Below are 26,819 nucleotides of genomic sequence, written 5' to 3'. Positions count from 1 at the left end.
CTTTAAATTGTTTTTAAAAGAGGACATTTGATAAAACATGGAAGGCAAAGAGTTTAGGGTGAAGTGAAAAAAAAGTATTAATGTTCAGTTACCATGGAATATTCAGAATGAAAAATCTGTATCTTCAGAACCAAAAGTAATAAAATGTAGGCAAAAGTTATGTAGAGTTGGATGATGGAACAATATGGAATAAATAAAGAATGGTGGTGTATGAAGGTGTGGATGAGAAGGACAAGAATATGCATTAAGGAAATGATGAAGATGCTGCTTGACCAGGCCTCCAACCCCAGTCAACCTGTTAGTAATGGGGGTCTCTAGTTGGCAATGGTTTGCCCCTTGTCCAAGTAGGGACCACTCCTTCTAGTCAGGATAAGGGGGTTAAACTCCTAAAAGAACCCCTGCTCACCCCCTGGGTAGCTTGGCATGAGCAGCCAGGCTTATCTTAGAGGCAGTGTGTAAAACATTTGCACATAACCAACAGTAACACAGTGTAAGCACTACAAAAGGACACCACAGCAGTTTACAAAAATATCCAATATTTGAATATACTTACGACAAGACCAAAAACTATACAAATCCACAATACAGTACTTAGAAATCTTCAGTTATCAAACTAAACTTGAAATAAGGTTCCTTGAAGTCGATAGCTCCGTCTGGGGCTATCACGGCTTCGTGAACAACAAATTCCAAACAGTTCTGGCTGACCGCAACGTCGTGGGCCAGCTACAGTGTCGGGAAGACACGCAAAACAGTACCTTTGGAAATGTAGGGCGTGGGCAACCTCTTGTTGAGCTCCAAAAGCACGGCATCCGCAGGTGCTGATTCTGGAAGTCGGTGCAGTAGTCGACGGACCCTTGAAGTCACAAACATTGCAGATCGAGCTCCTCGCGGTTGAATTCAGGAGCGCCGGCAGGTATCTGGTGCTGCAGTGTGAAGTGTAGCGGTGCTGCATGCAATGCTCGTCGTGATGCTGGCAGGTCACAGTGCAAGCAGCGCTGTCGTAGCTGAAGCTCTGTCATTGGCTGATAAACTGGAGTCGATGGCACCGGCATCGGTAGGCCAAGGCTGCGGTGCGGGATGAGAACTGTGTAACTTTACAAGCGGTGCTCTTGAACCACGGTGCAAGCGGCGGCGTAAAGGTCATCGTGAAGCAGCGTTGTCTGGGATTCCAAGGCGACAATGTGAAGCGAGGCGGTGTAGATTGCAGTGCCCACAGGTCGTGATGCAAGCAGCGGCTCGGCTTCGGCATCAGCAGGCGCAGGCGGTGAGACCAGGGTTGCGGTGCAGCGGTGCAGCGGTGTGGTGTTGCAGGGGAGCCCTCTGCGGTGCCTGCAGGACATGGAGTCCGCAGCGGTGTCGTAGACAGCGTTGGGTTACTTTTTCTTCTGTTTCAGCCCAAAACACACAGTCCCAGTGCTGAGGGCAGAAGAACTTGAAGTCTTTTCTGTTCCTGAGACTTCTTGAACAGTGGGCAAGCTTTACCTCAAGCCCTTGGAGAAACTCACAAAAAGTTTGCAGAAAGTTCAAACCCAGTCCTTTCACTGCTCAAGACAGAAGCTGCCACTGTAGGCCAACACAGTAAAACACACAGCAAAGTGGTAGTTCCTCCTTGCAGCTTCTTCAGCTCTTCTTGCTGGCAGTCTTCTTGGCCCAAAAGAGTTAGAAAGTTCTGGGGTCTGGGCCCCAAACGTTATACCACCAAATCATTTGTTCTCTTCAGGCAGAGAGTGTTTGTTCCCAGCCAAAACCAGTTCTGTCCTCAATGGTGCAGCTTCCTGGCAGGGGGTTGGGGACGGCATTGTGCAAGGCAGACCAGGCCCATGTGGTACAAGGAAATCTCCTCCCAGTACTCTGAATGCAACCCAGGTCTATTCAGCCCACCCCTGGCCCATCAGACTTCTGGACCTTCTGCCTCTCTCCAGCCCCTGTAATCCAAACGCCAGACATGCAATACGCAAGCCTAGCAGAGGCACACTGAATGATTAGGCAAGAAAATACCTACTTTCTAAAAGTGGTATTTTCAAACACAGAATGTAAAAATCACCCTCACTAAAAGATGCATTTTAACATTCTGAGTTCAGGCATACTAAACTTTATTTTCTAACCTTGTTTTCAGGGCCAGTTATGTTTATAAGATGTTATAAACAAACTCCCCATTCTGTCCTATAAGAACAGGCAGCCTTGCAATAGTGAAAAACGAAATTCACCACGAGGACATGTCACACACAGCAGTACATGTCCTACCTCTAACATACACAGCACCTTGCCCGCAGGTGTACATTGGACCTACGTTAGGGATAATTGACATGTAGAAAAAGGGAAGGTCTGGGCCTGGCAAGTGGGTGCACTTGCCAAGTCGACATGGCAGGTACAAACTGAGTACAGACCCTGCAGTGGCAGGTCTGAGTTACCTTTACAGGGCTACTTCTATGGGTGGCCCAACCAGTGCTGCAAACCCACTATTAGCATTTTATTTACCAGCCCTGGCACTTTACTAGGGGACCTTAGCAGTAAATCAAATATGCCAATCATGGAAACACCAATCCATAACATAATTTACAACAAGAGCATTTGCACTTTAACACTGAACAGCAGTGAGAAAGTGTGCAGAGACACTAAACCACCAAAAACTGGGAGGTCAGAAAGCAAAAAGATGGGAACCAGGCCAAAAGATGCCAAGTCTAACACAACCAGTTACCCAATTTCTCACAGCTCCTAATTAAAGGTTATCACGTATTAAATGTAATAAGGGAACTCCAATGTTATCCAATGGGAGAGGTAGGCCTTACAGTATTGTAAAATGTATTTAGGAGTTACCCACTACCAGGACATGTAAAACTTAAAAGTACATGCTCTACTTTTTCAATAAGTTGCACCCTGCCCTCTGGGCTGTCCAGAGCCTACCATAGGGGTGACCTTAAAAAGAAGGGTTTGGGCCGGCAAAATGTTTATTTTGCCAAGTCGAAATGGCACTTTAGAACTGCACTAAGGCTGCAATAGCAGGTGAGAGACCTGTTTAAATACTACTTAAGTGGGTGACACATTCAGTGCTGCAGGTCCACAACTAGAGTTTAATTTACAGACCATGGGCACATTCAGTGCCACTTTACTAGGGACTTACAAGTTAATTAAATATGCCAATTGGGTACAAGTCAATCTAACATGTTTTAAAGAGAGAGCAAAAGCACTTAAGCACTGGTTATCAGTGGTAAAGTGCACAGAGTCCTAATGCCAACAAAAGGAAATTCAGCAAAAAATATCATGAGGAAGGCGACATTTCTAGGGAAGGCCGTGAGAAAGGGCCAAGACTACAGGAGTAGGTAAACAAGCCAAGCAATTTTTATGTCTAAAGAATTGCAACTAAAATCCCTCTTTAATGGTAACGTTGGATTTCTAGTCACAATTTTGAAAATGCCACTTTTTGAAAGTTGGCATTTTCTTGTCCTAACCATTTGGTGCCTGCAGCCTTATCTTGGGTCATATGACTTAGTGTTGCTGACAAATAGTCTTTGTGTATTGCTCCCAGACAGTGAGACAAAGGGAAGATAGGTGTTGACAGGATAGCCAACTCTAAGTTAATGAGGGGGAGGGGATGTCATCTACCACACTTGCACACCACAAAGGCTCTGCCTGAGCACTCTCACAAAGGGTTTGTCACTAGTATTTTGTGACCCTAGACAAGCTGGGACCAGGGCAAGGAGTAAGGGATTCCTGACACCTCAAATGATGGAAACCTTTAGAAGCTTCCTCCACTTCAAAGTGGCTTCCAGGTAGGAATTCTGGACCCTTATATCCACTCTTCAGTACAGTTCATGGACTCTGCCGAGAAGGACTGCAGTGCTTCTGAAATGACTGCCAGTTTGCCTGACTACTTCCCTGAAGGGCTGCTGCCCGCTGTGCTAACCTGCTGTCCGCTTGCCTGGGTGAGAAGGACTGGACCTGCATCTCTAAGCCCAGGTCCGTAGGTTGACTCTAATGCTAGTTGGTTGGTCTTCCGATCAGAAGCCTCCGGGACAGAGCACTCTTCCTTGAACCAGCACCTGGACTCTATCATCTATTAGGCCTGGCCTCCAAAGTGGCGCCACCCAGTCCTTGACACTTAGCATTTAATGTACAGGCACTGGGCATATGTAGTGCCTTACTATAGGGGGATACGCAGCCCTTTGTGTGGGGACAGGACCCCGCCTAAACCGACGTAAGTGAGGCTGGATCCAGCTCCTCCCACTCATCCATGGTTTGCTAGCAACAAGTACCACTATATTTGAAGTGCAGCAGGCCCTTCGTGGCTTCCCATCCCGGTGCCACAGCATCTCCTCACAATTGATATCTGCGCCCCTGGTGCCACTGCACCTGCTACCCTGATCTGAATCGTGGAGGCTGATAATGCCACGGCACCCTTCACCCCGCTGTACCCAGGGGCTCTGATAGCTGTTTTGTATTTTGTGAGTTAATATGATGGATTCAGCACACTAAGTCTGTGCTCCTCATTCTTTGCACAACCTTCAGTTATTGTGAAGTGAAAGTTGGGCCTTTGGCGCCCGTGCACTGTACAGCAAGTGGTACCAGATTGCTTTTCATCTGAAGAATTGTTTAGAGGGGGTAATCTGCAGCGAGTGTGAACTGCAATAACCCTCGAGGCCTAAGCATGCCTGAACGGACAGCAATGTCCTGCGGTATCAGCTGTTTGTGATAAGTCCCTTTTACTTTCTCTCCGCCTTTTCGCGACCCTGCCCAGTTTGGAAATACAATAAACTCGGAAACTATTCTGAGGGCAAATTGAGGCCACTCCATTACAATTCACATTTTATACACAGCAGGGACAAAACCGCTTCTCCGGTAACTGCAAAGAGCTTTCACTTTGCCAAAGTAAATCATCAGTGTAATTTATACGTGGCGTTGACACGTCATGTTTTGAGGTCATCCATCCGTCTCGATGAACAGACTGGAGTGATTTGTTGTGAAAGCTCATAATGCAAGTCATAAATACGCGACAGGGACGGATATATGGCGCCGTGCTTGGTCTGAAAAGAACTGCGCATGTAGCTGTACCTCTGGAAGGCTCGTTTGTAACTGTACGACCGACGCTCTGAAGTAAAGAGCAGAGGTACACACAGCCCACGCGCTCTTAGAACGCTGTTTTACGTACTTAAATGATTTGTAATTGTGATGGTCTAGTCTGGCGTGTTTGGCCTCAGTCACAGGTTGGACTCTCTCGGTAAGGTTGCCCGGCTTTTCACCTTCCCAAATTCGATAAAGTGAGTGTCATCGAATTGAACATATGCCCTTTCAGCACCAAGAGACTCTTCAGGGAGAACGAACGTTTATTGTTCTCTTAATGGAATCAATGCTTTGCAGAATGTCTCCATTTTCTTTGTGATGCCATACCAAATACCCGGGGCCTCATTTATGAAAAGTGACGCATCGCTGCGTGAAAACAGCGATGCGTCACTTTTCACTGCGCACTCCTTGCAACACCAATGATGCGTCATATTTAATGTATGACGCATCATGTCGCAAGGAGTTACAGATACGTCAGTATTTCTGACGTATCTGTATGGCGCAAAAGTGACGCATTGCTGGAGTGTGTCACAAAAGTGACGCATCTCCAGCAATGCGTCCTTTCACATGGGGAAAGCCCCATGTGAAAGGGCTTGCGTCAGTCTTACGCCTGCTGTGAGGCAGGCGCAAGATTTTGACGCAACCGCATCCTAAAAGTGACGCAGTGAAATCTCATAGATTTCACTGCGTCACTATTACGAGGCTTTTTGCGTGGGAACGCCCCCTCTGCATACATTATACCTGACGCAGGTATAATGTGGCGCAGGGGTTTAAAAAGTGACGCATCTACCTAGATGCGTCACTTTTTAAATATGGCGCAACAAGGCGCATGTTTTACGCTGCAGTTGCGTCACAAAAAGTGACGCATCCGCAGCGCAAAACTGACGTAAGGCCTCATAAATGAGGCCCCCGGTATTTCCTGTAACTGATTAAATAGAAGGTGATATTTGCCACCGAATTCAATAGAGCCTCTAGGTGCTAGACAATTGAATGATCAGTTTTGACAGTAATTGTTGTCATAAAACTCAAATTTAGTAGATCACAGTTTCGCCAGCACTTTTTTGAGCAGATTTTTTTTCTCGCATTAACAGCAGGTACTTGGTCGTATACACCTCCATTTTGGTCTAGGAACTTGACCGCTAGTCTAAAAGACTTCAAAACAGTTAGGTCTGGCGATACTCTTGGCCTCGTGAAGTGAAGAAGTGAGTAAAGGAGTGCCGACGCGTTTCGACCTTTGTGGGGGGACCAGGAGGATTCTAGGAAGGTCTTCCTCAGGGCTGGGGAGTTGCATGTAGGACACTATTATGTGGGATGTCTCTTGGAGCTGGTCCAAATGTACTTTCTCTGTCAGGTATTTCGAGTTACAGCTTACACGTGTTCTTTGTCTTCATAAACCGAGGGATTCAGTCTTCCTTTTCAGAGTGCTCTCGCCTAGTCGCACTTGTAATGCTACTCCGGCTGTCCGGTCGCAGCTCTCTGTTTCCGTGTTTGCCAGTATCACCAGACCTAACTGTTTTGTAAACATGGACAGACCAGTTTAGCCAATTCATGGTGGTTTAAACTCTTGAAAATTGCTTAAAGCGTGCTCTGACCTCATCGCTTTTCTTAGGACCACTCATTGGATGATTATCGAGGATAAGTAGGGCTCTTTTTATTCCGATATATGTTTACAATGAAGTAGGACATTTCTGATTCATGTCTATTATTGTAGATTTGTAAATAACCCCTTTTTTACTTGTATGTTTGATTTTCATGGAAAGTATTTATTGTATCACAGTACGCAAAATACATGTAAATAAGTACTAAAAAGAATACATGTGCATCAGATTCTCGAATCAATAAAATCAAAAGAAAAAATTGAGAAAAGATAAAGTAAATTACATTTATGAAACAATTCGCAGATGTTAATGTTCGCATTTGTCTAGTTATATATGGTTGCTTGTCTACCTACGATTATAAGTTATAAAATGAAATCTAAATCATTTATTGAAAATTTACGGAGGTAAAAAAATTTAGGCCTACGTTCTTATCAACTTAAAGAATTTATGGTCCTAGAGGCATTATTTTCGTTCACAGCTTAACAGATTCCAGCCTCTAGGGTCCTTAATTGAATCAGTCCCCAGACTTTTGACAAATGGTTCTTATTCCAGTTATTTATGTGTAGGGAACAGGTCGCAGGTATTTCGAAGGTGTGAGGGGAGGTGCAAATAATACATTGCATGACATGCAATCAGACACAGAATAAAAACTTGGACACATCATTATGGTATTTATTTACTTACACTGGTTTTTCTATAGCTCTTCTTCACTAAGTGTATTAGAGCGCTTTACATTACAACAGCAGTTACATATCACATGACATAATATGCATGCAGATGACATCAAGTTCATCAACAAGAATAAAACGGGAGGAACGGGTTGGAGATTCTGTTGATTGGTGTGATATGTCGGGGTGTCATATATCAAGCTCGTTTGCCAATTAAAATGTTATATGCTCTCTATATGCCAGAACCACAGATGTTTTAACTTAGGTGGAAAAATATCTTAAATTTATTTTGGACTCACATGTGGTATTCACAAAATGTCAAATTAAACCCATAAAGAAATGTGTTCACACATAAAATTATATTAGTCTAGCATAATTTTGTATGGAAGCAAATCTGCTTACATGGGGCAGGTTGAGGCATTCCAGGGTCTGGATGTCTTCTTAAGGAGGTGAACACCCAAAAATAAAATTGGAGCAGTCCACATTGGTTAGAATAAGAAATTGACTCCAGTCAAGGGCCAGAATAAGTCGCTTAAATGGGCGGAATTTGTGAGGGAACATACCTAAATTGGCAGGATTATGTTTTCTACATGGACGGGGAAAGTGCAAACACACTTTAGCAGTGCCTCTATACTTGCTGAAATGTACCCTGTTGCATTTAAAACTTCTGGAAAGCTGTGATAGCCACAGCTTCCAAAGAGTACTCTGTAAATTCTCTGTGAACTACGAAAGGAATCTGAAATGTTCCTTATAGCCATGCTTTAGCCTATGGCTGTAAATGTATTTTTAGTGTTTTTTAGTTTTTACAACATCTGTCTTTAGGTTGAGTTATTATTCCTAAACGGGATATGTATGCCAAACATCGAGATTATGATGGCTACAGGGATTACTAAAATATCTGAAGTAGAGGCAGAGTATTTGGTCTCTCATTTTCGCGGCCTGCTGAATTAGGTTTATAGATCGTTAACTCTTCATTGATCATTGCAATACAGAATAATGAATTACACATGTCAAACACCTAATAGTATTATATTATTTATTCTCTTTCCTTTTGTATTTTTATTCAGTGGTGCAACTTATGCATTGACCTCGTCTCATTCACCAGTGAAGTATTTAAAGGAGCTGTTTTCCAGTCATTGGATGGAATCATAGTGTCTGCTAACTGTAAACTGCGAAAGATCTTCACCATGAAATTGAAGCCCCAGGATACTTCAGAAGAAGATGGTTTGTCCTATCTAATGTGCTACACATTTAATCAATTGTTTGGATGTACTATCTCGTATTAAATAGGGGATTGACTCATTTTTAAAGCTAATGATCTACTGTAGAAAGCCCTTTGGCGGTAAAAACAAAACTCTTCACTTTGCAAAATCCTACGGTTTGCAACTGCACAGGTCTTTTTACAATGTTCAAAAGCCCTTTTACGAACTGCAAACGTTTTTCAGCCTCATAAACAGAACTTTTGCAACCCTTTCCAAATTGCAGAGAGAAGGGCCCCCTTCATATTTACGATTTGCAAAGGATTGTGGCAATGGTTTGTGACCACAGTTATTGTCATAACCCATCGATCAGTTACCGACCACAAGTTGCAGTGGTAAAGGATTTGCAAAGGAGAAGATGTCCAGGTGAGACAACTTACTCTTTTGGAATCATGTCAGTTGCCTTAGGTGGAGAACCATGCCCAGCTACCCCTGGATAACTTTCCGAATTAAAGCAGCATCTGTCCTTTAATGGACCTATACTTATTTAAAAAAAAATTCTAACGTTTGGCAGTGTAAATGGAAGGATAGAGGTCTGCTGCTCCTTGCAGGATTAGTCACAGCTGATTGTTCGAGAATAGGTGTTTGGGTAGTGCCTGTAACCTCAGTACCTCACTGTTGTAGTGCAATTGACCTTAACTGTCTGTATATTGTGGTTAACTATATCAACTAGTTGACCTTTGTCTGGTTGAGGTGTGTAGGTAGATAAAGTTGGCCATCTTTGTCATGAAATTGTTATTGGTCTCAAATGTACTGTATGTGTAACATGTGGTAATCTCTCTAGAAACAAGGACATGTGTTCAATGTACGTTGAATGGTTCTTCATTGAACCTATACAGCTGATAACGTGCTAAGAATCTATGATAGCACACGGTATGAATAACCCACTGGTTACACAGCTTGTATTTCAGACGCCGAGTAGAAGACTTCATTGGTATTGAGGTTCCGTGACAGTTTGAACCCGTGTTTTCAATATTGTCGGAAATACATAATATTAGTATCAGCGAACCGCAAATGATCCATTTAGCATATCCTGGTGTTTTCGCTATGCTACGAGCAAGAGTACTCCTGTTACGAACACATTTCCGATCTACCCATGGCATCCATCTTAGATCATGGCAGCCATTTTGTGTTTCTTGCCCTCACATACGCAATAACCTCTGATCACTTCATTTCAATTAAGGACACGTAGCCTTAGCCAACGATTCACCTCTTTAGTGACACGTGCACCTTAGAACAGAACACGCTGTAGCTGCATGACTCGACAAAGGCTGCCTCCTCTGCCCGAGGCTAGTCCTGCTATACTGGTTCTTGTGGTCGTTGGCCTGATCATGATTAGGCGGCCGAAGCTGGTAGCCTTGCCCATTTACAACCCACAAACATCCCTTATCCTGCTTTCCTATCTTCTGCACCTGGCTCTGCTCCTTTCCTTCTGGGCCTTTATTAGGGGGAGGTAACGAACTTTACGATGAGGCGGTCCGGGTCTTGAATGAAAACTTGACATGAGATTATGATGGAGAAGTGGGAACCCCTTGTTCGTAATGTTTTGACATCAGATATTGTCGACGATTCCTGTGCAACACCAAATATTTATTGTTTAGGACACAAAGGTTTTGGAATGTACTAACATGTGAAGAATTTGCCTGAAGCCCAATTTTTAGTATATAAGGAGCAACCCTCTTTGTGCAAATCGAACAGGCTCCTAGACACTGCCCATGCGTAGTTTCTGTGACTTCTGTGTCCCTGCAGTAATAAACCTTGGTCTTTGACGCCACCATCGAGAAGCCCGTGTTTCTGTTTATTTGTGCACCAAGACAGGTGGAACTCCGGGGTCTTCGGGTGTTGTTCCCTGACACCTCTGGACGGAACCAAAAAGTCCAGAACTCCAATTGGCGCCCAACGTGGGGCGACGTCATTCGGTACCGGTCCAAAAGCCTGAAGAGTTCGAGAAGCTTCGTGTGAAGATTCCTGAGGGAGGCGCCCCACTTCATCGATCCCGGCATATCGCAAAAGTGGCCCGAAGTTCTCTTCCACGAGGGTTCCCGTTCAGGACGGCTGCAGTGGGCCGTTGCCTTGACCGTCGCCCTGTCTTGGACCCGAGGTGCAGTCCTTAGTACGGCGAAACGTGACGGGTTTCTCCTTGGTGACGTCTTCAGTGCCTCAGTTAAGTATTTAGTGGTTGCTAGTTGGTTACTTCGTGAGGGTTGTTAAAATCCTTTTTGGTCCTTGGTTTGGTTTGGTTTCGTAAGATTATCACTGGTTGTTCTGGTTACGATAATCTATTTGGTTTAGTTTGGGTATCGATACATCAGTTCGCTTTTGGTAGGCCTAAGTTCTTGGTTCAGGTGCACATATCTGTTTCTTGTTTTGTCTGTTCTGTGTTCCGGACTGAAAAAATGGTAAGTCGGAAAAATTGTATGTTGTCTTGTTTTGGTTGCAACAGTGATTCACGATTGGAGGACTCATGTCTGGTTCCTCCGATTGGGACTCCTCTATATGATTTGTACTGTAAGCATGGTGTGGGTCCTATATCTTATAATGAGGTGTGGGTCCGATACACTGAAAAGGATGGTGTCCTTAGTTGGCCACTACATGGTAGTTTTGAATCAGAAATCCTTGATAATTTAGAAGCGAAATTGTTTAGGAAGAAAGCCCGGCCGGCAATGTTTGATTCTTTCCGTTATTGGCGAAAAGAATCCAAACAGAGAGAAATTAAAAGGTTGAAGAAAGAACAAAAAGAGCAAGAGTTGACTCTAGAGCAGGCTGTTAAGCAGCTGCAAGTCAACGAGTCTGAGAAGGCCGTAGAGGTGGCCATTAGAGAGCATAATTTAGCGATCGACAAGTGCTATCCTGCCTTGCCATCGAAAACAACTAAGATACTGGAGGACCCCGAAAACGATCCTCTGTTGTCTTATCTGTTACAGTCACCTCCACCGTATGCACAAGGTGCTACGGCTCCGCCTGTACCGAATGTTCAATTGCCGGTTGCTGGACAACCTGGTATTCCTGCTCCTGCCCCTCAGAATCAAGCTCCTGCTTCAAGAGAATTGAAAGGAAAAACTACATTTTTGGCAGAAGTATTGAGAAGTTGGAACATTAAAATCAAAGGACGAGCATGATGCAGACTTACCTTGATTGCCAATGTCTAAAGGTTTGGCTGTAGTATTGGTTTGGGAAGTAAAAGGACCAGGGGTCCTCCTGGCGCTAAGTGATGTCCAGCTGCGGACGGGCGCAGATGGGCTTGCCTTTGAGAGCCTTCGGCACGCGTGCTGCTCGGATGTGCATCCCGGCCTCTTAAAAGGGCTTGGTTCGAGGGGCGAGTCAGGGGGTGGTGCCAACGGCAAAGATTCACTAGAGCCCTTTCAATAATGATAATTGGGAAAATGAAGAAAGTAACTGGGGTTTAGCAACCCCTTCGGGCAGCACAGGCTCCCCTGTGGTGTCAGAATGCTGGTAAATCCCCTCCCCAAGGATGAACATAGGATGAAATCCTACTGGTTCCCACACCAGTTCTGGTCCTTAGGGCCTGCAAAAGAAGGGTGGGGTGCCAATGCTTCTCTGTAGGGCTTTCTGGGGACAGGTCCCGACCAAAGTAGCTGAGATCAAAGCCTTCCAGATATAAGTGGGCCAGCACCACATCATGCTTGCTTCCCTGTATGCAACCAAAGCACAGCAGGAAATTGTCATTGTGGGTGTCCTCACATCCGTGTTGCACTCCCCTGACGCAGTCATCCTGGTGGAGGGTGACCTGAACCTAGTCATGGAGACAGACTTGGACCGATCAACTCAATGTTTCGGCCAGTCTGGCACCTTATTGACTCTGCAGCTCATAAAACATATGTCTGCATCTATTACTATCTAGCCTCCCCCGCAATACAAACTCTTGTCCAGGATGTGCGCATTGCTCCCATGTCTTTATCTGATCATGCCTCTCTCTCAATGGTTATTCGGTTGGACCGTAGCTTCATTTGACCTTCTAATTGGAGGCTTCGAGATAGCCTCCTTCCGTCCAAGACCACTGTGACTTCCTCCGGAACTACCCACACAGGGGAGATGTAGGCAGCCTCTCTTTGGGATGCTCTGAAACTGGTAGTCAGAGGGGAACTGACAGCAATTTCAGCGGCTGAAAACCGCTGTAGGAAGGAGAAATGACTGGCGTTGGTGCAAAAAGGTCCTAGAATTTGAGGCCATACACAAATTCTCAGGGGCCCCAAATTAGTGGCGGGAGTTAGAGAATGCACTCCTGGACCTCAACCGCCGGGACCTAGACAGGGCAAAATACGCAATATCACGTCTAAAGCATAAATTTTATTCTAGGGAGTACTCGCTGTGGCCAGATGCTGGCCCACCGTCTTTGGGCTAAAACACACAGGGATGCTGTCAAAATGATGCATAAAAATCAGGGTACTGTGGATCATGGGGATGCGCAAATTGTAGCAGTCGTTCATGACTTTTACAGAACACTACACAAACACTATCCTGACGACGGTATTTAACTTTATCTAGAAGCAACCCCAGTGACTCCTTTTACACCACATTATTCTGAGAAATTGGAGAAGCCAATCCGGATCGAGGAGGTGATCTCAGCTACTGCTTGCTTGATTCCACTAAAGGTCACTGGGCCCACTGGCTACTCCCCTCAGTTTTATAAAATATTCTGTTATGCCCTGGCCCTGCTGTGCACCCGGCTTTTTAACTCCTTTGCCTATATTGGGACCATCACTGACACCGTGCCAGAGGCATCCATTTCAGTCTTCCCTAAACCTTGGAAAGAAGGTATATTAAGGGGGTCCTACAGACCTTTCTCCCTTCTTAAAGCTGATGCCAAGTTGTTTACCAGCATTCTCGAAACCGACATAACCCTCTTATGCCTGGCGTGGTCAATCCCTACCAGGTCAATTTAATTCCCAATCGTCAAAATGTGTATAACCTCGTGAGCATCCTTCTCCTCTTGGACAAGATCCACCGAAAATCTGCTTGAGAGAGTATACTTGCTCTCTCGCTTTGCATCCCTGAAACAATTTGGCTTTGGAGATAGATTTCGACTATGGGCCCAGTGTATATAGCTCACCACGGCGTCAGTAAAAGTTAACGGTGTGGTGTCCCAACCCTTCCCCATCCAGAGTGGCACGCTGCAGTGGTGTCCACTCTCCCCTCTGCTATTTGCTTTATGCATGGAGCCCCTAGACCAACGAGTGAGAGCGGACCCCACCATCATGGGAATCCCCTTTGGAGACGACCCCCATATTATTAGCCTCAATGTTGATGACGATGTTATTGCCGTTACTCACCCGATGCCATCCCTCCCTGCCCTGGTGTCGAAGCTTCTTTCCTTCGGGGAAGTCTACGGGTTCAAGGTTAACATACAAAAGCCCCAACAACTAAACTCTCTTTCTCCGCCACATGAAACCTATGTTCGCTCTGTATTCCTTTTTGAATGTGCAGGGAAGCCCATATCTTAGCTCAGTATGAAATCGGCCTGGATAGTTTCAAAGACTGTGGCCCTCAACTACACCTCCCTTACGTCGCAGGTCCTGGCTGTAAAGGATAGCAGCTGTCAAAATTATAGGTTTCCCATGGATCCTATACGTCTTCCAAACCTTGTCACTTGCAACGCCGAAGCACATCCTTCGGACCCTGTAGTTGGGGATCAATAGCATTATCTGGGATGGGAAAAAACCTTGGTTCCATAGATAAATGCTCTATCGTTCAACCCTGGAGGGGGGCTTAGCTGTCCCCATGGTAGCACAATATTCCAAGCCTTTCAACTTCGCTTGCTGGTAGACCTAGTTCACCCCGCCTCTGTGAAAACTGGTGCTTTATGGACTAGGATGTAATGGGATCCCATATCTTGCCTGAGCCGGGGCTACCTTGCAGACATCAAGCGTAGGAGCTCTTTCCATCCTCAGTGACCGGTTAAACCTGTAGGGTTTGGGATGCTGTGGCGCTCCGGGCTGGGCTGACCTCTTTTCCTACTTCTATGACTCCCAATGTAGCTAACACTGACTTTTCGACAGGCATGCTCCAGGAGGGGTTAGGGTGATGGCGGGAGGGAAGCTGCAAGCACATAGGTTGCATGTTTGACACTCAAAGGATAATCTCATTTTACCGCCTGAAGAGATGGATTATGGCTTGATAGAGGCAGACCACATCCAGTACTTACAAATTCGGCATTGGATGATGCATCCGTCCCTCAAACCATATGTACAGCTCCCCTTAGGCCCTTAGAGAATTTTTTTTTCTTATGAGGGATGACAGACGTCATCATGGAGATCTATGCACTCCTCCTGAGTATGGCACCAACACTGGTCAAGAGAGTGGGACAGAGACAGTGGGAGGCAGACTGGGCAGGTCACTTACCACCAAAGAATGGGAAGGCATCTACTACCGGGCCGACCACACTGCACACAACATGGCAAGTACAGAGACAGCATATAAAATAGTTTTCTACTGGTACCTGAATCCCACACGTCTCCAGACGTGGTGCCCAGGGTGCACAAAGGGATGCTGGAGAGGCTGCAGCAGGACAGGCACCATAGTACACCTACTCTGACATTGCCCAAAGCTGGTCCACTACTGGGAGCGAATCCCAGATGACATAGATGGGGCCTTCAGTACTATACTGTGGGCTCCCTAACCCCGTAACATACCCTCTGCATTCAATGTGAGAGAGGCAGATTGCCCTCGCTTTAGAGGCAGCTCATCAGGTCATACTCTCCCCATGGGGCTCAGACTGGATACCCGACTACACAGCTTGGATACATAAACTACAGTACTTTTGTGGATGAAAAAGCTATTCTTAGCCGTGGAATTGAAAGATGACTCATAAACTGTGGGTCCCATTCATCACCATCCTGTCCATCGACTTCAACAAATTGACTTGCCCAACTTATCTTAAGCAGTTGCGCTTGCTCCCTTCAGGGCAGACTCTCGCTGGGACAGAACCCCCTTGAGGGCGGAGTTACTTCCGATGCTTATTCAGGTCCGTATCATGAGCCGCAATACTGAAGATGTCGGTCATCAATGCTACCTTGTTGGAAGGAGTAATGGGGGCTGGTGGGAGGTTAAGGGGGATGGTTTATGAGTTATGATTTTTGATAATGACTTGATGACACTGCAATTTCTTCTATGAAATAATATCATTGGTAGTCTTCTCTAAAATCTAAACAAGAGAAATGACAAGTAACAAGTCTCTGCAGTCCCCCATAATAAGTCATCTTATGTTTCTGTCTAAGAACATTCCACAACTAAGGTTCTTTCATCCATCTCGATTGTAGCTACAGACCATAGACGTTCCAAAATTCATAGCATTTCTTCTGAATTTTTTGGTAAACCAGCGTTCTGCTAATTGTTATAAATTACTTTCAAAATTCCTGTTGCAGCAAAATAATATTTGTAATCTTTTGTTAGAATCAGGGGAATGTTCCATCTCTGTGGAAATGGGCGGTAGTTACTCCAGTATTAAAAAACACTAATAAACCTGGACTCATAGGTTTTCCCCAACTATCGTCCCATATACTTCTTGTCTTTTCATCCAAAATTACAGAAAGTGTTGTTTCTCAGATATCTAAATTTCTTGACACCAATGATGCCCTTGATGCAAATCAGTCAGGCTTTCAAAGTTCTCATAGTACTGAAACAGTATTGGTCTTATTAGTAGTTAATATCTGCCTAATTATGGGCAGTAATGTTTCTGTTGCATTGTTTTTGCTTGATTTGTTTGCCGGCTTTGATGCCATGTCCCATACCATGTGATTACAGTGATTAAGAGACATTTGTGTGAATGGTAAGGCCCCGGGCCTGGACCACCTGGTTTCTCATCTATTGTCTTCAAGCAGTGTCTCTGAAGCCTTTTCTCTCAGAGTTGAAAAAGTTGGTTTGTGGAGTTCCTAAGGGTACAGCATTAAGCTACCTTCTTCAACATTTACATGGCTCCTAGAGAAAGCCCTGTTTCTCTTGTTTGGAGTTTACATTTCTTGTTACGTTGATGAGACACAGTTAATATTTTAGTTTTCTATCCTAGTGGATTTAAGCGCAATAGATTGAACACTGTGGTCTGTTATGCCTTGGATCACCTTAACCCCTCCCCCGCGGGGCTAATTCCCCTGCTGTGCTGGGGGAGGGGTGTGCGCGCAGCGCCGCGGTGCTCATGACGAGCTCAGCTCGTCATGCAGAACGGTGGCGCTGCGCTCATGACGAGCTGAGCTTGTCAAGACCACACCCGTTCCAATGGAACGCCCAGCACAGCAGGGGAATTATCCCCGCGTGGGCGCGGCGCAACGGTTATGACCAGCTCAGCTCGTCATGAGCACAGCGCGACCGTGCTGCATGATGAGCTGAGCTCGTCATGAGCACCGCGGCGCTGCCCGCACACCCCTACCCCCAGCACAGCAGGGAAATTTGCCCCGCGGGGGAGGGGTTAAGCTGAGCTCGTCATGAGCACAGAACGGGTTAAAGTTGTTCTGCTTTAATGCAGACAAAACTGAGATAATGTTTTTGGGAAATACCGCTTGCTGATGGCCTGGTAAATTGTGAGATCTTCCATTCCCTTTGGACTCTGAAAAGAATCTCAGAATACCTTTGGAAACTAACCTTCTCTTTAGACTGCAAATTACTAAGCTTTTGTCCAGTTGGTTTTGAGGACAATTGTTTATTATTTGCAGAATCTAACAAGGAGACAGTGGTACAGACTTTGGTTATTTTCCAGCTAGACTACTGTAACTCTTTATATCTAGGATGTACTACATATCTGATTTATATACTGTAATGCATCCAACTGTTCTTTACCTGTTGCATTTCAGGATTGGGACACAACCCGCATATTTCTTATAATTTGAACTCCTTACATTGGCTTCCAGTTAAGAAAAGATGCGTTAATAAAGTTTTTGTACTCTACCATAAAGCAAAATATGTGTATTCACTATATCCAGGCTCCTACACTTGGGTCATAATCAGCAAATTCCACGTTCTGCAAAGACTCAATGATGGAGCCACTTCAGAACTATTCCCAGTCTTCTTTCATTTCGAAAATGCATAAAACCTTTATAGTTGACTTTACCTTTTACATATTTAGATCATTTTCTTCGGCAGCTTTTGATTCTAGTGCCATGATGGCTTATGCCAGGCTGTCGGTCCCTACAAATATAATAGTGTAGATAAAAATAAAAAGATAAAACATCAATAGATCAATTAGGTATAAATAAAATAAATAGTCGACTATCCAAATCATTGCAGCCATTAGAATAATAAATTTCAAAGAGACAATTGTCTGTAGGCACCTCATGATCAGGAGCCCACCACTACAATGTTACCACTGTGCCTGTTAACACTGAGAAGAAAGGGTTAAGAAAATGTAGAACAAAATTAACACATTAAACAAGCTATAATGGGAGACTCTTAGCACGGTAGAATGCTGCTTCCCTACTCCCATTTATTTTGCACACAATGTTTCCTTATTCACATAGAGCAAGGGCCGTGGTCATCAGGCGAGATGTGGTAGTCTTCCAAAACCTGTCCATGTTCACTGGCCTCCAAGCCACACCCTGTGAATTATTCTATATCAGCATCTTCCAATAAATGGAAGATTGTCTGAGCCTCAAAACGATTGAGAAATCAGATAACTTGGTTCAGTAAAAGTGTGATGTGGGACACATAGCAGACTGGTGGGGCATTGCCTGTGTAGCTTGAGGTGGGAGGACGAATGACAGCTCTTCATAGCCTTTAACGCTCCCATTCTCCAGCTTCTCTCCATAATTGTGGGTGATAATTTATTAGTTAATTTAGAACACTTACCAGATTGTAGTAATTCGGAATTACAACAATTTTCCCTATTTTATATTCTTCTAGTAAATTGGGGAAATAATTTAAAAAGTTGTGTGAAGAAATGTACTGTTCTCTTCAGTAATTAAGTTGCTAGCTTTCAATATTTCCTTTTTATTGATAATTTAAAAATGTGTTTATGAAATTATCCCCAACATTAGATCATTTAATACATTTTGCAGGTTTCGCTGTGACCTGTTTGTCCTCTGTTTTCATTGCAGACATATATGGCACTTCGTTTACAGCTGATGAACCAACAGATGTGATTCCCCGAAATTGCCAATTTACTACAGATGTGCTTCAAGTCACACAATTACTTGATATGGCTAAAATGCGCCAAACTGAAACAAGAAGAGGACAAAATAATGCACTCACTGAGCAAGGTACATTACCAATACTACATTACCGTGGTTTCTAGAACAATGTTACTGGTTTTAGGACCTCGAAGAACTGCATTGTGTATTTCATTTATTTTTTTGTGGTATTTCTTGTATGTGAGCATAGTTTCCCGAAGCAGTGGAACACTGTTAAAAGTTGAGACGGGGGACAGAATGCAGAAATGAGGGTTAGTTCTGAGTGACTTCCAGTAGCAGAGATTATGAAGCGTGGGGATGGAGGGCAAGGGGGCGCTGGAACTAGGGTTGGTGCTGCAACACCCCCTTAAAACTTTGAATGCCTTTGGGATGAAAATATTAGCAATAACGAGGTCCTTGTGTCTTTTATATTAGAGTACTTGTTTTGTGTTCAAATGCATGCTGCAAAATATGAGGACATTTCATCTGAAAAACTATTGGGAATTATTTAACTTGTTTTGTCTGTACTTGAAAGTTCCTTTCTCGGTCTGGTGACACTGGCCTATGATCAGTGGACTGTGATAGCTGCATTAAATGATACTTTATTATATACTTGCTTTACATGCTGAAATTAAATTGTTTTCAAATCCGCATCAGCAGCATGCAAAGCCAAAATTAGCATTTTTGTTGCTTAATTCGAAATATTATGAATACAAAGATTTTAGTATGGTAAAAAAAAAAAACTACTGGAAGATTGTTTATATAAGGTGTTGCAAAAAGGAGTCAACTTCGCTAATTGTTTTCTCAGTTTCAAATACGTCCCTTTTTAATTAAAAATTGATAAAACTGTAAACACCAAAAACATGATAGTTTGCATTGTAAATGGGAAATTGATATACCATGCCAACCATCTTACTCTTTGGTGTCCATTTTAAGTTCTGTGAGAATGATAAACAGGCGCAGAAGCCTGATTTTCTGCTCATATTAGCATCTATGTGCATTGTGAGTTTAGTTGCAGACTGATCAATGTGAAACTGTTTACCCGCACTAATGTCATGATAAAACCACAGAAGGGCAAGCAAAATCCGTGCCTCGTTAACACCAGAAAAATACACAGGTAACAAAAAGGTAGAATCATGAGATAATGGTGTTATGATGTGAAGTGCTTGTTTTTACCACTTGGAAAAAACAATGCGAAATTAGGCAGTAAAGCACAGTTTAAACGTTATTTACACTCATGGCTTTCCCTCATGGTATAGCACTGGTCTGTCAGGAGCCACCATTGGGTTTCTTTTACTCTCTATTTTGCATTTTAACCGTGTGTTCTTGAATGTTCTACATTCTTTCCATGCATGGTTTGTCATCTTGATGTTTAACTGATGGTATTTGTATTTTTCTCAGTTTGAAACATTTTATTGTCTTCGCACAAGGCGCATTAATGTTTACCAAGGTGACACAACCTGATGTTACTCCATCTCGGCTGTGGGGGCCGGAGACTTCATTCCAAATGAACCGTTGCCTTCAGGAGGTGGGGAGACCAATGCACACTTAAGGTGCCCAGGACTCCCGCAGCACAGGCCGCGACGTTATCCTGCTCCATGGTGGGCAGTGGGGTCTGGAGACTACATTCCACAGGAGTCTTTGGCGCCAGGAGGTGGGGAGAGCAACGCACACTTAAGGTGCTTGTGAATCCCGCAGCATGGGACGCAAACTGATTCTGCTCCATCGGGGACGGCAGAGGCCGGAGACCACATTCCCCATGTGTCTTTGCCGCCAGGAGGTAGAGAGACTAATGCGCACTTAAGGCACCCATAAATCCTGCAGCATTGGACGCAACCTGATTCTGCTCCATCAGGGGCTGAGGGAGCCAGAGACTAAATTACCCAGACTTAGCCACCAGAAGGTGGGGGAGACCAAAACACACGTAAGGCGCAAGTGAATCCTGCGGCAGGACTTGGCTGGGCTAGGCCACCTCTCTTTTTGTTTCTTTGCCCATTATAGAGCCATTCCTGTCATACTGGTACATCTTTGGTAAGGATTTTGGCTAAGAAAAAATACCCTTTATCTTTTATTAAGGACCGGCTATTTTTAAGCACCATAATATGTTTTTGGACGAATGCCATGGACCAAGAACTTGACTCTGTTGAAGAACGACTCTCCATTATAGTTCAGCCGGACTTTGATAAAACCTCTGGCAAACTCAAAGACAAGTTGGTTGTTGCCCGGGTTTCTCCCCAATAGCCTGTATTAGAAGCTTTTTCAAGGGCAAAAGGTGGTGGACAGTCAGCTTGTTTTTCTAACTCTTCACAAACTTCTACAGTTATTGTTAGTTCTACTCTAGGATCTAGGGGAATTTGTGAACTGGTTTGCTCCTCCTGTCCAGTCGAAGGAAAAATAATATCAAACACAGCCAGCGGGGGGAAGGGAACCCGGCCTCACGAGCAGTCGATAGGGCCACAGAGGCTAACATGTTTAAACAGACTTAGGGAATGAAATATGGTATATCAGATCATTTTAACCCAGAATCTTTACAGTGTCAGTTAACGTCCTTCACGGGTTGTATCCTCAACAGATTGTCCTCAATTGAACTACAATAAACTAAATTACAGCCACTTCAGGCACCTGATAACACATTCACTAAACTAGATCTTTCTTCTTCAACTCCTAGGGCCTGGTGAGATTCCTATGTTACTAATTCCGCCACCCCTAGCCAGGCTGTGAATACACATGTTTTAGGTACACCATCAGGTAATAACACCATGATAGCTCCCCAAGCTCCAAGTACTTCGTTAAAAACTAATCTCACCTTAAATCTTCCACCAGCTGCTACTTCATACACTATTATTTTGAAAGAGGTTTCTACATTTCGGCTGTCTCAAACTGAGAGTTATGAACAGCAGGTAAATAAGGAGGTTTATTGGCTTTTGGGAAAGACACCCACTGCATGACAAAATATCTAAGGTGAGAAGGGTTGAGTGGGTCTGTATATCCCCAACATTGATAATAATGATTGGGTTGTGATTAGTTTTAAGAACAATTTTGTTGTTAAAGATCTGTTAAATAGGTTACATTTCACCCTAGTGAATGGCAGCAGAGACTAGGTTATTTCTTCCGCCCCATACAGCATCTGATGAGTCAAGTTAACAATCATAACATTCAAAGGGAAGGTGCTGTGGCCTCTCATTTCACTGTGCCAATTGATAACAGTTCTGAAGTGTTAGTTCATTGTGAATCCAATGAATGACAGTTAAGCATGATTTCCCCTTCTTATACAAATGCTTTTTTAACTGTTGGGTACACTCCACCGAGGTCTGACATGTTAAGGCCTGCCCCTGCCCCTGATTTGTCTTCCCCATTGGCACTAGACATCGCTGGTTCAAAATTGGTGCCTAATACTGTGGGCCCTACTATTAGCGGGGACTGCCGGACCTTATGTTTAATTTCGCTCTTTAACTTGCATCAAGAGATGCCTAAGGTATAAGTTCTAAATGGATAATCCAGATTGGTTATATTTCATATATGGTTTTGACATTATATGCCCCCAGGAAACATGGGCCCTTGAAACAGTACACATTGATGGACTCAGCTGATTTTTTTATATGCAGTTCCTTCACCAGCTGGTACAGCCAAGTGTGGCCTGTTTACATAAGTAAGGGTAGGATTTCCTGAGGTAGTTAAATGGTCCCATTTAGATTGTCCTTATTTTAAACTTTTGTGGTCTATTTTTTCAGTCCGATTAATTTTTTTATTAATTCATTTTTCTAATAATGCTTTTAATGCATACAGCGTGGACTTAGGGAATGCACTTACAAACAAAATAGGCAGTTTATTGATACTCAGGAAGGGTCAGAAGCCTTATTCTAGATGGGTAATATTAATATCCAACTTTGTCCCCTCTCAAGTTCTTTATCTGGTAGACCATTTTGGAGAGGCCGTAATTCACTCACTTTATGGGCAATGCACTTAATCGCCTTCTTCTTAATTACAGTCTGTATTTTGCTTTGGATTCATTATGTATGAATCTGTTTCTAAAACTGACATACATTGGTAGGGATGGCTGCAGTTTAGAAAGTATGACAAAATGTCAGACATTCTACCTACAAATATCAACCTACAAAAATATCGCATCAAAAATGTTGATTACAAAAATATTGACATGCTATCTCCAACTAGGTAAGTACAAAAATATCGGGGGGAAAATATCGATGTCAAAAATATCGTAATTAAAAAATATCGTTTTTTTTTTAATTAACAAAAAGATATAATATAAATTAAATAATACTTATAAATGTAATAAACATAGTTAAAATATGTTATAATATTCAAAATATTACATAATATACATAATGTAATAAAATCAATTAATCATATACATATAATTCATAATATATTCAATTCAATAATCTTTATTTCGTTGCAGTTGCACCATAAAAGATATACAAAATACATAAAATACATGACCACGTTATTATCGACAAATGTACAAAAATATACAATCAAGAAAAGTGCTGGTGCATGACCAAATAATTTCCATAACCCTTCACAGCTAAATCATGAGTTGGGGCTTGAAACACACATCAATAAATATAGTTAAAAGATTTGTTAAAATATTTACAAGGTTAAAAGAGCATTAAATTGGGTTATAACAGTCAGACACTTAAAATGGCAGAGACAATTTTTGTCTAATGAATTTTACAGCCAAGAGAAATCTACTGATGCCAAACACAATTACTTGACTAGTGTCCGTAATTAATATTCTACCAGCTTCCTTATGCGAAGTTGATCCGATATTACGGCACAATGGCACTATCCATTTCCTTCTTGTTTCTACATAGCTTGAACAGAAAAATAGAATGTGAAAAATGTCTTCTCTTACATTGTTTGTGCATAAGGTGCATTTATCGTTACTAATTTTCCCCCATTTTGACTCGGTTTCCCGGGTTCTTAGTATGCCATACCTATACTTTAAATACAGGGTTTTCGCCAATGGTGGCTGAATCTCATCAAGAAACTTTTCAAACTGGGCTACATTTTTTACCATTAAAAATTTTTCAGTTATGGGGTCATGTGCTCCAATGTATACTGCATCATGGCTCGCAAGGGCCCAAAAGGAAAGTTTGACTATTTTCTTTGAGGACACAGTCAAAGATTCTGGCTGGCTCCAAAAATGGGATAAACCCAATTTTGTTAACCAGATTTTAACGTGTTTAAACCAAGAAATCTTACTGCTAGTGTCTAGTTCCAAAACTTCAACCAGTCCATTTTTATATTCAGTTAACTCAGGGGTAGTCCACAACCTGACCCATAGCAATAGCGGTCTTAATATTGCATGCAGATCGGTGTGTCGTATGTTCATATCGAGGAGTAGGGGTAATATTGGAGTATTATTAGGAACCTTTAATAATCCCCTTATGAACTTATTCTCCAAGATTTCAAAGGTCTTTCTACACACAGGTCCCCAAAGTTCTGCCCCATACAAAACTGCTGACTGGACCTTGCATTTAAAGAGCTCTAATGCTGGGGTAACTGCCTTGTTTGCACATTTGTTATGTCTTTTCAGTATCGGAAGACAATTTTGTTTGAACACAATTTTAGATTTTTCTAATTGGGGTCTCCAATTTAAAGATGAGTCTAATAATACCCCCAAATAAGTAAAACTTTGTTCGTAATCGAGTTTTTCTCCATTCAGCGTTAGGTTTTTCCTGAAACTTTTATGAGGATTGAGAGCCATATATTTATTCTTTTTTACATTAATTTCTAACCCTTTTGTAATACAATACTGCTGGAACCTATCTAATAGAATCCGTAGGCCCCGGGGGGTTTGAGAAATGAGAATCGTGTCATCTGCGAAGAGGAGGGACGTAACTCCTTAATAATAACTTTAAAACATAATTTTAATAACTTATAAATAAATACAAATATTATAAATTACAAATAAATCTATACACATAAAATATTATTATAAATAAAAATTTTAAAAAAATATAAAACAAATTAAAAAAATAAAGTAAATGTTGAATAGCGTGGGGGTAAAAATTCTATTCCCACTCCAAAAAGTGCAACAGTAGGTAAAGTGTGACCGCTGCGCCTCTCACCATGCCGGGTCACCCCCTTGCTCCTTCTGCCGCCTCCTGCTCGCCAGCCTTGCCACCTTTTTCTGCCGCCGACGCCCCCCTGGCCTCCCGAGCGGCCCAGCCACAGAAGAGCCGTCCGCTCGCCAGTTTCCCGCCGCAGCTCGCCACAGGCCCCGCCCACCACCGGCCCATTGGCCGAGCCGCTCCCGCCGCCCAGCTGACCCGCCCTCCCGTCCCCCTTCTTATGACGCCCCCAGAGCGACCATGCAGCGGACGCGCGCAGCGGGAGCGACGACTGAGCCCCGAAGGTGCGCCAAAGGTAAGCCTGTCTGCGCCCGTCCGCGCCTGGACCGCGCCCAGCGCCAGGACCCCTGGCCCCCGCAGACCCCAGCCCACCCGCCGGACGTACGCCGCCGCCACCCTCAACGCACTCAACGCCGGTCAAATCCCAGGATGCTACCGAGCCACCCTGAGACGCACCCACGGAACCTTCTGCTGCAACTCCTGCAAGTTCACCTGCATCCGGACCTGCACTACTCCAGCACCAACCAAGACCAAGACGAGCAACAGCAGCAGCCACCTGAAATGCATCCTGCTCAACACCCGCTCCATCCACAGACACGCCGTCGAGCTCTGGAACCTGCTCGACACAACTTCACCAGACGTCGCCTTCCTCACGGAAACCTGGATGAACGCCTCTTCAGTGCCCGACATCGCCATCGCCATCCCAGACGGCTACAAAATCATCCGAAGGGACCGCATCAACCAGACCGGAGGAGGCATCGCCATCATCCACTGGAACACCATCCGCATCACGACCAACACCGACGACACCCTCGCACCCGCCGAGCACCTGCACTTCCAGGTCCACTTCAACCCCAAGACCACCCTCAGAGGCACCCTCATCTACAGACCCCCGGGACCATGCACACAATTCAGCGAAGACATCGCCGACTTCATCAGCCCGCACGCCCTCCTCTCCGCTGACTACATCCTCCTCGGGGACCTCAACTTCCACCTGGAGAACAACAACGACTGCAACACCACCACCCTGCTGGACAACCTCGCAAACCTGGGACTCAAGCAGCTGGTCACCACCCCCACCCACTAAGCCGGACACACACTCGACCCCGTCTTCTCATCCAGCAAGGACATCGCCTTCAGCCACGCCACCGGACTCACTGGACGGACCACAGCTGCGTCCACTTCAGCTTCAGAAGGACCACGATACACCACCACCAGCAACAGGTTGCACGCAGAAGCTGGAACAAGATCACAGCCGACCAGCTCGCGACCTCCCTGAGCATGAACCCTCCCACCAGCGCAACGAACCCAAGCCAGGCGGCCACCAACCTCGCGAAGTGGATCAGCAATTGCGCAGACAACCTCGCCCCTCTGAAGACCCCGCCTAGCAGACCCGGCAGCAAGAAAGCCCCATGGTTCACCGACGAACTCAAGAGCTCCAAGAAGAACTGCCGAGCCCTCGAGAGAACCTGGCGCAGAGACCCAACACCGGACAACATGACTGCCCTCAAACTCGCCACCCGAAAACACCACCAACTCATCCACGCCACCAAGAAAACCGCATTCAAGGAACGACTGGACAACAACGCACACAACAGCAAGGAACTCTTCAACATCGTTAAAGAGCTCTCCAACCCCAACGCCGGAAACAACGACATCACCCCTTCGCAAGACCTCTGCAACTCCCTCGCCTCCTACTTCCACAACAAGATCGCGGACATACACAATAGCTTCAGCACTCAACCGACGCACACCACGACCGAACCACCGCCCCCCACCACCACCCTCCGCGCCTGGACCCCGATCAGCACCGAAGACACCGTCCGCACGATGAACTCCATCCACTCCGGATCTCCTACCGACCCCTGCCCTCACCACGTCTTCAACAAGGCCGACGCTGTCATCGCACCCCACCTGCGGGACATCATCAACACCTCCTTCGACACCGCTACCTTCCCGGAGAGCTGGAAGCACGCCGAACTCAGCGCTCTACTAAAAAAGCCATCAGCCGACCCCACTGACCTCA

The 26,819-nt window shown here is 44.4% G+C and overlaps 1 protein-coding gene across 1 annotated transcript in view; it reads left to right on the top strand.

Moving 5' to 3' along the window:
• Positions 1-26,819, top strand: part of CFAP20DC (CFAP20 domain containing) — a 1,688,800-nt gene that overhangs the window by 416,732 nt on the left and 1,245,249 nt on the right. The window contains exons 7-8 of the mRNA XM_086939066.1: positions 8,392-8,548; positions 18,624-18,785. Coding sequence (XP_086795192.1) covers positions 8,392-8,548; positions 18,624-18,785 — 319 coding nt within the window. The remainder of the gene's footprint in view (positions 1-8,391; positions 8,549-18,623; positions 18,786-26,819) is intronic.

Source organism: Lissotriton vulgaris, chromosome 9 (genome assembly GCF_964263255.1).
Source record: "Lissotriton vulgaris chromosome 9, aLisVul1.2, whole genome shotgun sequence".
Taxonomy (NCBI): Eukaryota; Metazoa; Chordata; class Amphibia; order Caudata; family Salamandridae; genus Lissotriton; species Lissotriton vulgaris.
This window is presented reverse-complemented; position numbering and strand designations above follow the sequence as displayed.